Source organism: Gavia stellata, chromosome 21 (assembly GCF_030936135.1).
Source record: "Gavia stellata isolate bGavSte3 chromosome 21, bGavSte3.hap2, whole genome shotgun sequence".
NCBI lineage: Eukaryota > Metazoa > Chordata > Aves > Gaviiformes > Gaviidae > Gavia > Gavia stellata.
This window is the reverse complement of record NC_082614.1, coordinates 10,336,690-10,351,770: the sequence shown is the minus strand read 5'-3', so window position 1 is coordinate 10,351,770 and position 15,081 is coordinate 10,336,690. Positions and strand designations below refer to the sequence as shown.

Below are 15,081 nucleotides of genomic sequence, written 5' to 3'. Positions count from 1 at the left end.
TTCATAGCTAATTTTACAAGTACCTTGATTTTTATCAGCAGTGAGATCACATCTTTTAAACATATTACTAATGAACCCTGGAAAGGATATACTCACACTGACTGCACAGAGGAAAAGCTCAAGGCCTTTTTAAATTTCCACTTTAGACGATCCAAAATACCTAAGAAATTAATTTCCAATTTAATTTCTTTTATATAAAGAAATTAAAATTCAGCTAGAAATGCTGAACACTTTGTGCTTTAGAAAGCCATCTAATTTGTCTCTTTGAGCCTATCTTGCTTGTGCTCTTTTCGTGACCAGAACTTAGGATTCATGTATGGTTTGAGTGAGTGTTTGCAAGATTCTGAGTATTCATTTCTTGGTGCTTATCGTTCATAACTTTCATTGACTTTTGTAATATGTAGGAAATTCAGAATTTGAAGAATGAGGTTTCTTTCTTTTTTTTTTTTTTTTCTTCATTGGATTTTTTGGGGAGTATTTGAATATTGTTTAGGCATAATCTGCATGTTTTTAAAAATGCTATGCAGAAAGCAAAATCTAGGTGTCTAAAAAGAATTAGGAATGGAAGAAAGCATGAGAGTTAAGAACTTGTGAGGCTGGCAGGAGTGTGCTGTTGTCCACAGTCATCAAGAAAGGGATCATGGAGCAACTGTGCCAGGATGAACTTGAACTGTCAGTGAGACATCCACAAGGAAGTGTCAAAAGGGGAGACTGGTATTTTGGATAAAAGACTAAAAAAGGCTGCTGAAAGATAATGTGTCAGGAAAGAAGTTAAGGGTACAGAGAGGCATTTTCTGTGCAATTCCCATGAAAAGCTGGAGGTATGATCAGTTGGTGGACATGCAGCAGAAAACTGGAGAGCTTGCAGGAGAAAGAGAAGAAAGGAAGAGAAAGTGTAACTTGCCCAGGTGGCCAAGAAGGCCAACAGCATCCTGGCCTGTATCAGAAACAGTGTGGCCAGCAGGACCAGGGAAGTGATCGTGCCCCTGTACTCAGCACTGGTGAGGCCGCACCTCGAATGCTGTGTTCAGTTTTGGGCCCCTCACTACAAGAAAGACATTGAGATGCTGGAGCGTGTCCAGAGAAGGGCGACGGAGCTGGTGAGGGGTCTGGAGCACAAGTCTGATGAGGAGCAGCTGAGGGAGCTGGGGTTGTTCAGTCTGGAGAAGAGGAGGCTGAGGGGAGACCTCATCACTCTCTACAATTACCTGAAAGGGGGTTGCGGAGAGGTGGGTGTTGGTCTCTTCTCCCAAGTGACTAGTGACAGGACAAGAGGAAATGGCCTCAAGTGCGCCAGGGGAAGTTCAGACTGGATATTAGGAAAAATTTCTTTGCTGAGAGAGTGGTGAGACACTGGAATAAGCTGCCCAGGGAAGTGGTGGAGTCACCATCCCTGGAGGTGTTCAAGGAGCGTGTGGACGAGGCATTGTGGGACATGGTTTAATGGGCATGGTGGTGTTTGTTGGTTGATGGTTGGACTTGATGATCTTACAGGTCTTTTCCAGCCTTAGTGATTCTGTGATTCTGTTCATCATTTGCTGCTTCATTCGACTTGCATATTTAGCATATAAGTGGGTTTCTGAAAAATGCTTGTTACCACCCCAAAGAATTTATAAAAGATATTTTCAAAATATGATTCGGTGGGAATAGGGAAAATGATCCCAAGACTGTTGAATTTCACCTCTTATTCATCTCTGTAAAGCTGATTGAACAAGTACAGTTTTAATTGCAAAGCTGTCAGGTTCCACAGGATATTCTTCGGACAGGCTAAAAAGCCATGGCAGAAATGAACTATCACGGCTGTACTCCTGCTTTACCCCAGATGGTAATCTGCCCTTAGAAATCTAAAATTAAAAGAGTGGTCAGAAGATTTGAAAAATACCAAGGAAATCATTCTCATCAAATGTAAACGTTTTTTAGTTCACCCTCTCATGCTCAGAATTAGAATATTTATGTCAAAATAGAGTATGTTTGTTGAGTTTTAACTGAGCAACAGCACTATTTTGAAGTCTTCTCTTTCTAGTTTTGTTCTACCCTTATTCTTAACTCAATGCTAAATATCAGCTTTGTAGCTGATGTGTAACTTTGGACAGGAAGGGGGAAATATGTCTTTCACCTTCACATTCTCTCCTCTCTTTTTTTTTTTTTTCTTTAAACCCAAGGTCTTTGCACAGCAAGGCAGTCTTTGCCACATTTCCTTTAAGTGATAAAGATTTCCTTCTTTCTTCACCTGTGACTCCAGAGCAAACTCTCTTTTGTTAGACATTTTCAGTGTTAGTCTTGTCAAGATTTCCTACTTTTCTGGTGGGAGTTCTTTTCATTTTATTGATGTTTCTGCTAGGCCTGACATCAAAAAGAGCAGGGCTTTTGAAGACCAGAGTTCAGGCTTAACATATTTTCCTCATTGCTGTTTTAAAATAATCTTGTGCTTAAATTGCAAGCAGACTTTGGTAAGAAACAGGAATTGTACACTGTGAAGTCTAGCAAGAAAGGTGTTTCTGAAGTCTGTGCACTTGCAAGCACAAAAACAAAGAGCATGCAGAAACATGCCCCTGTTCACTGAAGTTCCTGTCTAATTTGTCAGCTGGTAGTAGATTATTAGGGCATTTATTTGTACAGTAGGGATCCTGAGCACTTCTCTAGCTGTGAAGCAATGTATCAATCCAGCCTTATCCTAAACAGACAAGGACTGTTCTGAAGGAAAGAAAGCACAAGCAAGAACGACCCACTGCGGGGAGAGGGAAATCCATTGACAAGGGTCAGACTCTACCAGTCCAAAACTGGAAACCTCTTTTGCCAAATAAGTACAACATGCAAAGTTCCTACTTTCTGTGGTATTTGTACAATACACTCCTAGGGCAGTTTGCACCTCTGACACAGTCAGTACTTACTTTCCTGACTGTCTTGTTCCTTCTTCTTCTTCAGGTCAACATTGGTATTCTCATTGCTGTTACAAGAGTTATCTCAAGAATCAGTGCAGACAACTATAAGGTTCACGGAGATGCCAATGCCTTCAAGTAAGTTTTTCTCATTCAAATTATATCATAATAAGTGAATAATCTCCCACTAGCAATGTTATATCATACAGACATGTATCATGGACTTCTCCCAGAACACTGATGTGATTCTTCTTTAGTAAAAAGTGAATAATGTTAAAGGTAGCATATCATTCTCTTGAATGCAGCCAGTTAACCTATATTTTCTGAAAGCCGAGTGCTGCACCGGATGAATCCTGCGGTTCAGCATGAGCTAAAGTGTTTTTCTGCTTATTACAGTCTCCAGCATTTGCTGATTCATGATTTTGCCTTTTATTAATGGAGACTTTCCTCTTCCTGCTATATTCGAAGATAAATCTCACAGAGCATCATTAACCTGTACTGGGGTATTGCAACTATTCTGCTCCTTCAGAGGATTACCCTTGTTTCTAGCACCAGTTCAGCATAATATTTAGGCATATGCTTATCTTTAAGACTCTCTTGATACTGCAAAGCACACAGAGTTATACTGGATTTAAATGTGCGCTTAAATTAAAGCGTGTCTTTATATCCAGGTGCCTTGAGGCTCCTGGGACGGTGGCCTCTCTGAGAGTGTATCATCTTTAAAACACTGCACTAGCAAGGCTAGAGGGGATATGTGAAGTAGATACATCGCTACGTCTGAATACACAAGGGCAAATTCTGATTTCTAAAATCTATAGGATTGCATACAGGTAGCTAAGAAGATCATTTAATATACTGAGTTTAAAGTAGATGCTGAATATTCCATTTTGTATCTCCTAAAGATGCTTTAGTCCAAATGTAAAAAGGACAACGTATATAACTCAAGGAATATGTAACTTAGGTAGAAGAAAAATGTGGTGATAGTTTGTGTTTAATGTTTCTGAGTCACAGGCTATTGTATGATAAGGATTTGGTGCCACTGCTCTGAAATGGTATCATAAAGAATTATTTTTATGCTTGGATTACTTATGTAATTTTAAAAATGCCATTAAGTTTTAAATATTGGTGACAGTTACCTAATTGAAGTTAGTTTAGTTATTGTATACTTATCCAACAGGAAAAGAAAAACAGTAAATAAGTCTACACAAAAATCTATAAGATAATTACATTGTAGTGAAATGAAAAGACTGGGAATTAAAATGACTGTTTCAGGTTTTGCTGAGTCCCTGTGACCTTCAGAAATACAAAGGAAATATAGAACCTTAGGAAGCAAATAACTGTATATTGTCAATGCTAATTTGTATAAACTATTAGAATTATGAAGACAAAGGAGCAACCTCCATAAATAGAAGAGGAGCTACACAGATTGCTCTATGTAGTTAGATATTTTCTTACTTGTATTACAAAGAATTGATTCAATACACACTGTACCCTGCACACTAATATATATTAATTTTTAAAAGAAAACTCTGTGTGTGTACATAAGTAAAGCAACTTATGAATGGTTGGTCTAGGAATAAGAAGAATGCCATTTAATCAGGAGTATATGTTCTTAGTTCAAATATTATCAGCTGTAGATTTGGAATGGTGGAGCTCTGTGCTGAAAATGTGACTTCTCTAGACACCCTGGCTAAGAGATGCTCCTTGTGCCAAGTAATTTTTAAAATACAGTTTTAGGATTTGACCTAACAAAAGTGATGGTGATGGAAAAAAATTATAATCAATGTGAAGATATATCTGGAAGCATTCAATCATTGAATTATTGGTTAAACAGCAATATGCCCTGATAGAACAGCTTTCCTCATCGAACTAAATTAATTCAATAAAATATAATTGAAGGTAAACAGAACATACAGAATAGCTCTTTTTCTGTAGATACAGAAATGGGTCCTCAGAAGAAATTCGAAATGGGAAGGACATAAATAGCTGTCCAAATCAGATCTTAGAGAGTATTTATACCCTGATTCAACATAGCGTGAGGCATGATGAATTAGAGTTTCATGTACAGAGGATGTCATGGAGAAAGTAACTGGTCTATTGGAAAAAAGAGAAATATAAGGCCTTTGTAACACTGGATTTCATTTTCTTGTGATCAGTATTCCTTATACAGGTGAGAAAGTTATATGTCTAGTGTGAAATCATTCTGTCCATGGTACCATTTTCCAAAAAAAAAAAAGAGAACAAAAGAGGGTTCTGTTCTGACAGCTGCTCAGGAAATGTTTTTCATAGCGAACAAAAACATGCCTCCAACCACTAAAGGATCCTAGGTGTTGATTAGAGGTTATTAATATGTGAGAATGGAGAAGTACAGCAAAAAGAATCAGTGACAGAGAGCACAGAGAAATCAGAAAAACACAATAAGCTCTGTAGTTTCTGTCAAGTCACTGTCAGCAAGGACTACAAGGTGGTTTTTGAATTAACAAGTTCAATTGGCTTAGGGAGGAATCACTGAAGACTGCAAAATGCTTTGTGTAGTATGAGCCTTAAATAAAGGGCCTGTCAGGCATCCATCTGAGTAGTGCAGTTCATTTGATATTAGCTATGGGGGAAGCTGCAATATGTTAGAAAGAATTTATCAAGCGCTTCTTAGAAACACAGCTGAATTCAAACAGCACAACGTGATTTTGGTAAGACAAGAAAGCACTTTGTCACCGTGTTGCAGTTGTTTGCTGCAGTGAAGTAAGGCAGAAGTGGTTTTTTTAGGCCTGTGTTCATGGTTTCAGAAAGCCAAAGACAAAAGAAAATGAGAACTGCAGTGCAAGGAGCCATGGAGGGGAAGCCTGCTCAATCCAATAAACTTGAGAGGGGAAAAAAAGAGGGATTTCAGTGCTGTCTTTTCAAGCTGGAATGAAATTTAAGTGGAAAGCACAATGAGAAACAGTAAGTTGCTGCCTGCAACCATTTGGAGGGTAGCACTTAAACAGCAGGGTTTCGAAGTTTACAAGTGATAATGGACTGAAAGGCATAGCAAAACTGGCTGGAGAACGACGGAAGTGCCTGTGGCAGAAGCGTGAGGGAGGTGCCAGCGCCAGCTTGCCTTTCCTCGGTAACTCAGGCCAATATTTCTATCTGCCTTTAAGCACCTGACTAAGAGGCCTCACACTCCCAGCTGTTGTTGAGTTCAAATATGAACAGCCATTGTAGTCTGAAAATCCCAGCCTACAGGTTTGACAGAACAGGCTCAGCACCAGGCTCGCCTCTGCCAGGCTTTGCTGCCAAAGGAAAAGTTTAACCACGCTGACAAGGACTGGCTCCCGTTTCCGCTGGCAGCCCGGATGGGAGAGCGCCCGACCTAGGTTCACCTCCCCTAACTTCAGAGCTGAGCAAAGCTGACACCTCCACCTGGACTCCTGATCGGTGGAGAATGGGTGCTTCTACCATGCAGTTGGTCTTGTCTGTTAAGTGTTCATCTCACTTGCCTTAGAAGTTCTGATTTCTCTCCAGTGACTGTGAGGGAAGCCTCGACTGCCCACCTCATACTCAGATACCATCTCTGTGCACGTCTCAAGCCGGGTGTGATAACTCACACCTCTGAGGCCATTAACCCATAGCTGAGCAGAGATTACCTTAGGAAATTGTCAGAACAAAGATGCGGTTATGAGCCATGATGGTATCGGTTAGAAAGGATATTTATTGTTAGGGAAGTGCTGGTACTGGAGAGTATTTAGTTTCCCTAAAGATTAAGTTACTTGGCAACGCAAGTGGATATTACCAACAAGGCTTGTTTCTCTTGGCAACAGACAACAATAAACTGATGTAACTATTTAGAGTAATTGTTCCTGATTTTCCATATGGCAACAGGTCCTCTCAAGTGCTGACTCAAATGCGAGTACAGAATATGCATCAGAGTGAGCCAGTGCTCTGCTCTGAAGGCAGCGTCTGTCGAGCTTCAGGTTTAAAAGCCAAAATAGAAAAGGAAGTTGTGAACAAAATTCCTTTTTTATCATAAAATTAATTTCTTCTTCTTCTTCCCCATTCACATGTCGCTCAGAATAAAGTGCAGTACATTATGGGCTGATTCAGGTTCAGATGTTGCTTGTCACGATGGAGATATCAGACAGCATCTTGCTGAACATTTTGTTCTAGTTTCAGAGATACTGGTGTGGACATGTCCGTTTATTTAAAGTAAATAATAATAGCACCCCCAAAATAAAATACAGGATAAATTGAAGAAGCAGCGTAAAAGAGTAAGTTTATATGATACATAAACTGCAAAATACCCAATAATTTAAGGCAAAATGTATGTAATTAATTAATCAGTATATGATCAGATATGCTAATTAATGCATAATAGGCTCCCGTGACAGTCTGAACAGTAAGTATTTGGTCATTTTAGGAATTTTTGTATGTGTGTGAAAATAGTAACTTTTTTAACATCTGAAACTTTAATTCTACGAGAGCAGTTTACTGGTAAGAGCTGAGCAAAAAATTATTATCAGCTCTTATTTATTACTTGAATTTACTTAAGAACATGCCTTTTGTATTGTTTTTTGATGGATATTGAACACATAGAATATGAGCTGTTTCACTTAGTTGTGATTGATTATATTTGAAACTTTCATTAGATGATTAGCTATTGACTCTCAGCAAAATAATTCTGTGTAATAATTCAGATGCTGCTTTCTGAGAATGTTTTGCATCCAGGGAACAAATTTTCCACCGAAAAGCTTATTTGAATGTTTTAGTTTATAGAATGCTGAATCAAATACCTTGAAACATTTAAATGCATACATACAACATTCGTTTGCATTATCCATTATTCTTGAATGGGCCTTCTTTTAGGGAATTATTAATCATATGTTTGAGTTTAAGCATATGAGTAGTCTCTCTAAGCTTAATGCAATTAAAGCAGATTAGTTTAATGGAATTGCTCACGTGCTTGAAAAGGCACATGATTACATTTCTGAGTTATGGGCCATTTGAACTCTCTTTCTTACTTATTTCTGCTGCATGTAAATTCTTAATTCCACTCAGTCCACTCATTAACTCTTATTAGGACCTGAATAGCTTTTTTTCTTGCTGCTCTACCCCTTCAAAGTCTCATTGCTGTGTTTACTTGCAAAGTTACTTCTCTGTTACAGTGAGAAAGGAGATCTAATGTGACAGTGTTTTAGAAATGTGCACATTTCATTACCTGTGGGGAGAACTCTTCCCTGATTAAGTCTATCACAGGTAGTTGTTTGATTACATGAGTTACCTGGCTCCTGGATTACAAGGGTTAAACTATAATACAATTTTTAAAGATCTTAGTTTTGCACTGAGACTAGTATTAAGCGTAATAGAGGAAGAAATGCAAAGCATATCTCTGTTGCAGGAATAGTAGTTTTAGTCTAGAAACAAAGATACAGTGCTTAGCCATACCACTGTGCTTTCCCAGCTAATTCACTTTTGCATTGTATTGTCCAGAAGAGACAGTTTCATTAACTTTTCTTTAATAAATTGCCAAGTCCAACTCATATTGAATACTTTCTCACTGCTTGCTCTGAAATGGTCCAATGAGTTGGAAAAATCTCGATCTTTTTTATAAAGTGTACACTTCAGAAGCCAGTGAACCAGAAGTGATAGCTATCATAATCATCCACGGAGAAAGCAATTATGACAAAATTAGAAATATTTCTTAGCTTTTTACCCCATTATTTCTTTCATTTTACTCATTTCCTCCATCCCTCAAAGCTCAATCTTCACTCAGTAAAATAATAAAACAGCCTTTTAGTTCTCTATTGAGTGGAGAAAAAACATTTTTTCTGTTTATTTAAATTAATGACTGAAAATTGGAATGAATGGCAGTAGCTGCAGTGCATGGGAGCAAAACAGGGCTTCAAGGAAAGCTCAGCAGGGCAAGCAAGTCATGTAAGCTGTTGTGTTAGTTCGTTCCGCATTTTTTAATATAGCATAAACCACTTTGGATTAAACTGAAAACAGGGTGTGTAGGTTTAATGCAAATCCATTCCTTACTTTGGTTATTTGGAAAAAAACCCGACCTGTACAGAAAGATTTTCCCTTTGACAGATACAAATACAAGAGGGTTGTCCTCCAACAGCTCATGATGCTGCAGACATCTGTATAGTTTAACCGTATAATTTACCATTCCAAAGCACTTTGCAAAACCATCTATTATATCCCTGCAGCACACTGAATGCACTGTGGCAAATTGCTCATCCGTTTAATCAATGATCCGTTCCATGCCATGACTCTGCATCAGTATTTTACTTTGTTTATAAACGTACCGCCTGCCTTTCAGCCCAGTCACCTTTTGCCTTGGATACAAGTCGTCCGAGTTAGTGCTGATAGCTTTGGTACTTTTAACATCAGGCATCATTCTGCAAGATACTGTGTATTTGTTGCATTTTGTTCTTGTGATTCCATTTCTGTTTCATGTCATTTGACATCCAAATACTTCTCTTTCTAAGGATTGTTTGCAGCTGTTCATTTTCACAGAACGTATTTGTCAGTCACGGCACTTGCTTGAAGCTCTTGTGAGAGCTCTCCTGCCAAAGAAGATACTGTAATCTCCCTCCATAACTAAATTCCACCCTTTGTGATACCATTAGAGAGTTTATTTTTCTTCCCCCCCCCCACCCCACCTTCCAAGAGGGGTGAGGAGCAAGTTACAATCTGCAGTCAAATGCTTCTGAAAGTCCACAGGGATTCAAGATTCAAAGCACTAGAAAATCCTTTCTCTGCCTTGCTGGGTGGCAGATGCTGCAGCTGCAACCCTCAGAGTCACTGTGTCCTGTTGAAAAAAGAGAAGAGGTTTTCCCATTTGCTGAAGGAGAGCCATCAGTTAGAGCAGTTGGCAAGTCAAATCTGCTTTCAGCAATTCCTTTCCGTGACAATTTCTAATTGTGAGTAAGGAATCATGTTCATTGAACATAGCTTCATACAGCATGAGTGATGTACCTCATGGAAACTCTTGGAAGGAGGAGAGTGACTGGCAATAAAGGAATAATTAAAATGAAAGTATTAAGCAATGACAATTAGTGAGCTGAAGTGCTACTGCCAATGATAATGTCTTCAACCTAATTAAATTTTTGGCTCATTGAATAAGACAAATACAAATGCAGTTTGGGTATCTCCTATTAGAGTTTTAGACTAAAAATACATGGGTTTGAGTGTTGCCAATGAGAGTATTAATGAGGAAGTGCTAATCTTTTAGGAACCATAATGACAGTAATGGTAGTACTTTCTTTACCACAGATGCTAAGAGTCATAGCACTGGAGAAAGGCTCCAGGTCATGTTGTGATTGTGCAGGCTCATTTCAGGCACATTTTGGGAAGCGTAATAAAAGTTAAAAGTATGTAAAACAGAGCTGCAGAGAGGAGGCTACTCTGCGAGACCACAGGAAAAGGGACAAGTAGTAATAGGCTTAAACTGATGAAAAAATCAAATAACGTTAAGCTTCCAATAGTGGGAGGGGAGTTGCAAAGCAATGGAGTTGATCACCTGGAGCTGCTGAGCTTCTGTCTTTGAACGGCTTTCAGAAGTGGTTGCGCAAATGTCTGTCAGGGCTAATTCTGGTGCCGGGAGCGACAACTGATCCTGTCTTGTGGCTGAGCTGGACAAGATGACATTGTGAGTCCTTCCACAGCTTATTTTTTAATTGGTTGTCTCCTTCTGAGCCAAAATTGTCCTTTGTGGGAATTGTTTTCCGTCTGTCATTTCTCCTTAAACAGGATTTACTGCTCCAGGGTGATCAGGGCCTGTTGATTGTGGGCTCCAAAGGAACAAGCAGCTCTGATACTTGTGTGCCTGTTTCTTCCTTGTATTAGGAAGGGCAGTAAGACTTCTAGCTGAAGATGTCTGTGCTCATTGTAGGGGTTGGACTAGATGACCTGTAAAGGTCCCTTCCAACCCAAACTATTCTATGATTCTATGATTCTATGATATAGTACAAAATGTACTAGGAAAACTTGATATTTAAGAGGTGCTGGATTTTCTGAGTATAAGGATGTAATACTTTTCATTAGAGATGCTTAGGCATGTTTGTTTTCATATCTGAATACCAGGATAGAATGAAGTTTAGTAAAACTTGGTTATTAAATCTCTATGATGAAACCTTGCTCTAAGCACAATGGAATTAGTAACGGAAGGGAAGGGTATGAGAGAAGGGACCATACCAAGCCATCCTTCAGCTATTTCTCATCTTCAACGTCTAGAAACCTATGTTGTGCTTATTGATCTATGGTTGAATCAATTTCTTGATTCCAACCTATCAGTCCCTGATAGACACTAAGAGCAGTCGCTGTAGGTGAAAGCTGTTTTCTGCAGGAGCTTGAGGGTGTACTACAATGAGACGGGGTCTCCTTAAGTCAAATCAGGATTTATACAGCATTTAATGAGAACAAAACTCTCTGCTGGCCACATGCCTAAGGTTAGATCATTCCTGATGAATCTTTCACAGTGCACAAGGCGCCAGCATACAGAGGAGTCAGGTCAAAGATGTTGTTAGCGATATGATATTGTGACATATGGGAAAAACGTAGGTGTGGTGTCACCCCCCACCCCCAAAGTTGTCTGAAGAATAGCATGTCTTCTTTACTTTAGAATTATAACAACAGAAAGTTTCAGCTTTTGAAAACCTGCAGTGAAAAAGAGCCTTGAAGTTCACATTCTTTTTTAAAAAAATTTCCTAATTGTTTTTAGGTTTCAATCTTTTAATATCTGATTTTAAGCCATGAAAATATCGGGAGGAGGAGGACAGTGTTATGAGTCATAGCTTTATGCCTGGTACCAGAGTAACAATTAAATGCTGGTCATTCATCATGAAATGGTACAATTCACTGTGAACAGCAATAACTTCAAGAGTTTGCTTGAACTGCTGCATTTACATCCTTGGTCCAATTTATAATCCTAGAACTCTATGTCAGCTTTATGCAGAATAATAAGACAAATATTATAGTTATGCCATCGCATAAAGTAAATGCTTATTTAAACATGCACCTTGTGCAGAGCTCTAGGCAACCTTGTAAATCACTACCCAGTCTGACACAGGTCTTAGCTAAGTGTGATTTACATATTTTCCTGACAATGCTCTCTCAAAATAAAATTAAATAAATGAAAAATATGGTAATTACAATAAAGAAAAGGTCCTATTTTAGAATCAAAAGTCCTTTTAAACTTTTAGATACTATCTTCAGGTAAGTAATAAAATTCTATCAACTATAGATGTGTTACAGTTGGTTTGGAAATAGAAATCGGAAATTATGCCCAATTCTTTTCAATTGAAAAAGATGTGAGGCAGAAACATGTATTTTAGTGAAAGAAACTGAATAAAAAGCACTTTTCTTTTGGAACAATATTAGAAATAATCAAAAAGGCAGTTAAGTCAGATGATAATTGAAAACATGAGAATGTCAGGAATAGTGAGATTTTCGAAGTGAGATGCTGTAATCACCCCATGAAAAGCCATGTTCTTTACCTCTATTGTGTTTATTATCCAGTGTGTCTCACGTAGCTTCTCCAGCCACCATCCCAAGTTACTTGCCTTATTTTGATAACGATATTAAAAAATTAGGGAACATCAGGATACAGTAACAGAACAAAGAAGCTGTGGGTGTTCTCATGTAAGTAGAGATCGTAATGATTCAGATTACTTGTTCAAAAAAGTAAGCAGCAATAAGACAGGCATAAATATGTATGGAGCCACATAAAGGACCTTGTCATGAGCTATTGCCTCAGCCCACTGTACAGAACAAGAGAATCAGCAAATCCTCAGCTCAGAAATTAAAAAAATAAATGACCACAGAGTCTATTTTTCATTTTCATAATGTATGTGGAACCACAACCATACCCAATACTGCAGCATGTTACTAAGGCAAAGGGCTTGAGAGAGTTCCAAAAAGCCAAAAGAGCCTCGGATACAGGCGCTGGCATTGGTGGCAGCTCCCCAGCAGCCGTCGGCCTCCGCAGCCAGTCCGCACCCCATGAGACAGCTGGCTGGCAGCCTGCAAACCTCCTGCTCCTGGAGACCTCACAGATATCGCAAAGGGGTGAGGGAGAAAAGAGAAGGGGCCCAGAGCCTGGCACGACAGAGCCTGGGTGCTGTAAGGAGGTTAGTAGGGTAGTACGCAGATTTTTCCATATTTTCCACTTGCAAACAGGTCCTTGGGAGAAGGTGGGAATCAAAGCATTTAGTAAAACATTTTGATTTTGACAAATTAGAAGGTATTGTTTTGGAACTTTTCTGATTGGGCTTTTCTGCAAGTAATACAGCATCAGCTGTGACATTAACTTTGATAAACACGATAAAAGCCGTATGTTGCCGGACTTCTTTAATGACAGCTTAATAAGAAATCAAGTTTCTCACATTACAGCAGTGCATAGCTGAATGCTTTTCTGCCATTTGTGTTATCCTCCGAAGCAGCAGTCACTAGCGGTTTTTAGAAACCAGACAGCAAGGCAGCGTGATTGTAGTTGTACTTCAGCAATTCTTTTTTTTCCCTTATATACATTTGAGACAGGCAATCAAGCAAGTGTACGGCTATTTATTTGCCACTACTGCAGTTAAAGCTCATATGAACCATTACACAGAAAATTACTTTTCTTTCTCAGTTTATATGCCTGACCTTGATAGCTTTGCTCTTCGCTGGTACCGTTGCCATGGAAATGGGAGAACGATTTTCTGTTGATATCATTGCATAATTAAGGGTCACTGAGACTGTTTAGGTCAAGAGATCATTTTTAGAGTTCAGCTCCTCAAGGGGGTGAATGTTATTCCTCAGAAATTTTGTGTATGGGCTGATGTGATTGCTACTTTGTCATCCTAAATCAGTCTATGAGCCCCACTGACTTCAAGGTAAGAGGCAGAAATATTTGCCAAACCTACAGATTTCCAATAAATCCCATCTCTGTGAGGCTGCTTTTTCTAGGTGTTCCCAGGCATACAGAGCTACCAAGCTATGAAGTTTGTTGCCACTTGTAAGCTGAACCGTGGTAACTGGCTGTGTAATTGCTCCTGACCATTTTGAATTGTGTGTAAAACAATCACTTATACTGGTAAAAGCCTCTGGTGATGGAAATTTGAGTCTCTCCAGGGTGTAACTAGCTCAGAAGTTTTTTTCCTAATGGCTTCACTTAAAAAGCTTGACATTTCTATGAGGGCAGTTTAAGAAAGGAGAAATGGGAGCCTATTCTTCTCCAGTGGACATCGACAACAGTTTCTTTCTTTCCCTGCAAACTTTTATATTCAGAACCTGCCCCATTTTTGACATGCCACGTGTTCTAGATTACCAATAATTTTTGTCGCTTGCCTCCAGAGTCTTTCCAAAGGACCACACTTTTCTTGAAATCTGATACTCAAACCCAACATGATGCTCCAGCTCAGGCATCACCAGCACTGAGCGCAAAGTAGGGGCTACTTCATATTTTTAATGTATGATGTTCCTGGGTTGACATCCCAGCGTAAGGAAGAAAAAAAAATTGTAATGGGGCTTCATCACTGACTGCAGTTCTATAAGTCTTTAAAAAAACAGTTTTATAAACTGTGTTTCATTGACACTATCATTAATTAAATGAAGCTAGCTCTGTGTTAACACCTAATCCTGGGCTTTGGACAACTCTTGAGATGTTTAGGGGAAAAAAGGCCCCATCCACATTAGCCTCCTGGTTTGGCAAGCCAAAACAGACATATGCTGCCATACTGTTCCTGTTTCCTTTGCCTTTATTTTTACATGGAGATTTTTGAAAGGTCTATCTGCCTATAATTTCTGGCTTTCTGAGCAGGTCTACATTTTTGATATACCCTTTCTTTTTCCCTGTGTGTCCTTTCTGAACAAGCTGTGCCCTTTCATATCAGTATTCCAGTCATGTGAATTCTTTCCTCAAATCTCCTGTTATGTAAGGAAAAGTGAACACTATGAGATCCTTTTCATAACTTCTGTAATTTGACAATCCCTCTTTATTAGCACTGGGTCTGTCATCTTGGTTTACTGCCGGGAAAACAAAGATTTTCACTGCATGATATAATAACTATAAAAAAGATTCAGATGGCTGTAAATAGCACAATAAGACTAATTTTCAGTATATTGTTTCAAGATGACTTGCAGAGATTTAGCCAATTAAAAATAGTAAGTGTTGGGCTAATGTAGATTCATGCCTCACACTGGGAGTATACCTAGGGATAGTCTATACAGAAAGCTGTCA

General features: G+C 38.9%; 1 protein-coding gene across 2 annotated transcripts in view; it reads left to right on the top strand.

The window, feature by feature from the left end:
• ADGRD1 (adhesion G protein-coupled receptor D1) overlaps window positions 1–15,081 on the top strand; it is a 160,138-nt gene that overhangs the window by 129,986 nt on the left and 15,071 nt on the right. For both annotated transcript variants that reach the window (XM_059827753.1, XM_059827752.1), the window contains one exon: window positions 2,926–3,017. In XM_059827753.1, the coding sequence (XP_059683736.1) occupies window positions 2,926–3,017 (92 nt within the window). The remainder of the gene's footprint in view (window positions 1–2,925; window positions 3,018–15,081) is intronic.